Source organism: Montipora foliosa, chromosome 8, assembly GCF_036669935.1.
Source record: "Montipora foliosa isolate CH-2021 chromosome 8, ASM3666993v2, whole genome shotgun sequence".
Lineage (NCBI taxonomy): Eukaryota > Metazoa > Cnidaria > Anthozoa > Scleractinia > Acroporidae > Montipora > Montipora foliosa.
This window is the reverse complement of record NC_090876.1, coordinates 4864585-4867084: the sequence shown is the minus strand read 5'-3', so window position 1 is coordinate 4867084 and position 2500 is coordinate 4864585. Positions and strand designations below refer to the sequence as shown.

At 37.9% G+C, this 2500-nt stretch overlaps 1 protein-coding gene across 1 annotated transcript in view; it reads left to right on the top strand.

The window, feature by feature from the left end:
• The window catches only part of LOC137967526 (putative leucine-rich repeat-containing protein DDB_G0281931), a 12237-nt gene that overhangs the window by 44 nt on the left and 9693 nt on the right, over positions 1-2500 (top strand). The window contains exon 1 of the mRNA XM_068814035.1: positions 1-69. This exon is cut by the window's left edge and continues 44 nt beyond it. Coding sequence (XP_068670136.1) covers positions 27-69 — 43 coding nt within the window. The 5' untranslated portion in view covers positions 1-26. The remainder of the gene's footprint in view (positions 70-2500) is intronic.

The following is a 2500-nucleotide window of genomic DNA, read 5'->3' as shown; positions in this document are numbered from 1 at the left end:
ATCTGGAACCTTGAAAGTGACGAGTAATGGTCTTCGATAACAGTTTCATTTTTCGCCGTTGCATATCAAGTAAGCTTTGTTTCTAATATTTTACTAACTTGGTATTATATACAACACTGAAGTCAAATGGCAATTCTTTTCTGGATTTAACAAACATTGAAGCAATTGAACTCCTAGAATGCATCACTATGTTTACTGCAGTCGCATCTAAGTTGTCTGGCAAGTTACATTCATTTGTGACTCAACTCAAAGGTAAAAAAAAAAAAAATGGAAATGTGACAGTGAAAAATTATTTGAATGAAAGCTTGTTGTCTCTTTTGTGCTTTATTATTTACCGTCAAGGTTCTTTCGAAAAAGGTTTGATGTGAACTGTCAGAAATTTATTTAATTGCGTATGCCTGGCTATGTGACACCGATTGAGAGTTTCGTCTGCACGCACGCAATTGAAATAGGAAGGGTTTTTGCCTCTTATAGCAAATGTGTTGTTTGTTTCAATAAATGTTTCGCTGGAAGATATTTCTGTGAAATTTCTAACCTTTTGTAAATTTATCATGTTGTGTAATTTTCGATCTTAACAAATTTGCATACGTGTGTTGAAATGTGATACGAGGAAGATTTTTTGTGGTAGTGAACTGTAAGCAGCGCTTAAGTCACGAAAATAAACAGGTCTGTTGGAAGCGTGCTTGAGTTTCAGCAAAATGAGCCCCAAAATCGGCAAAAAATTGTGACGTTGATGAATAACAAAGTAGCTGCTATTTCCAAAACGATGGAATTACCTTGTGATAAATAACCTCGTCTTGGAGAATAAATTTTTGACTTGGCAGAAACAATGGTCAACCTCAAGAGTTGGGTGATGGTGATCTTTGTGTTGAATTCGCACATTTCTTGTAAAACTTTATAACACTTGAAAGAAAAATAAAACTAACAAAAACCCGGTATCTCGGTATCTTGCGATCATTTGACACAGATGCTTCACTGTTTCGCGAGTAAACACGCCGCGGTAACTTGATCACGGCGCCCGCTGAATTCGATGTCACTTTCGATTTTGCGATTTACTCGGTGCAGCCAAAAGTACAATAACAAAATTCAACTAAGCAAAAATCTCCCAAAATGTTTTTCTCTGATGGTAACTTTTCATATTCGTGGTTCAAAATTAATGTTGTTTTCATGTCGAAAATTTTGTTACTGAGGGCAAAATATTTTCTTCTTCCTTGTGCTCTTCCTAAAAACTGTGTATCAATATTTATTTACTTTTGCATCAATATTTGTTTTGCATGAAACAAACTAACAAAATCTGTACCTTGCTTGGTTCGCATTTGTTAGCGTTAAAATAGATTTTTCGGTCCTATGCTTCTGTTACGAATTGGTATATTCAGTTAGGTTGCCCATCCATATACTAACCCTGCCGGACTCCTAGGAATTAACTTCAATGAACGTTTCTGTTACAAAGCTGTCAGATGATCAGAGTGCACGCTTAAACTTGTGGTGAAAAGAAGTTGTGAGGGAACTTGAAAATGATCAACATGTCAGCCCAGAAGCCAATGTTTCTCGATTCCCTTTTATTTTCTTAAATCTCTCTGGGTTCAGTACTTTGCTAGTAACCACATGTCTTCTCAGGTGGCTATTTATCTAAGACTTCTACCATGGCACTTCAATATACAATACCAAAACAATATCGTGTACTGTTAGAGCTACATATTACGCAAAGACAACTTGAATCTCCTGGAAGACCAAAAGGCAGCTCAGTTGACAATATGGAATAAAGCGCTGTGTTACTTCAGTACCACACGTAAGCAATGCGTGTCTATTTTTTCTAAAGATGACAGGACTTTCTTCTTTCTGGCAAATGATTAATAGGAGGGTAGCCAGGTTTTTAACCTCAGAAAAGGATTTGTTTCATCGTATGAAGGTGTGAGCCAAAGGGCCTCTGCTGGTACGACTTCTGGGTGACCCCTTAAATAGTCTTAATAACCCTCGAATGGAGAAAAATTGCCTGGAACGCTGCAGTTTAATACCACTCAACTTAGTCCCTTCGTACCACAGGCAACCCAGTGTACGCTTATGGAGCGTCTAGTTTGTTATTGTTGCAGTTGTTTTGTCACAGAGGGAGGTCAAATGTATTGCTGAGAGGGGTTTTGTACATTGCTTTTTAGCCAGTGAAATCAGCACCTCGTAATTCTATTGTCTTTTTGCTGCACAGAAAACTAAATTATACCCATATTATAACTCGGATACCTTTTCAGGTATTCCCAGTAATTACTCATAGCCGACACAAAGCGCGGGAAAATGTGCACGCACGAGCCACGATTGGTGTTGGTTTCAATTCTGATTGGTTGAAAAAGTGGCACGAGAACTTTGAACCAATCACTGAATGAAGTAATCATAAACGAAAATAATTCGCTAATTACTTTCGACACTCGATTGAAAACCGCTGCATCGTGGAGGATGATACGATAGCTAAGTTACGAGCTGTCGTCTATTTGCTCAGCGAAGTCGACGA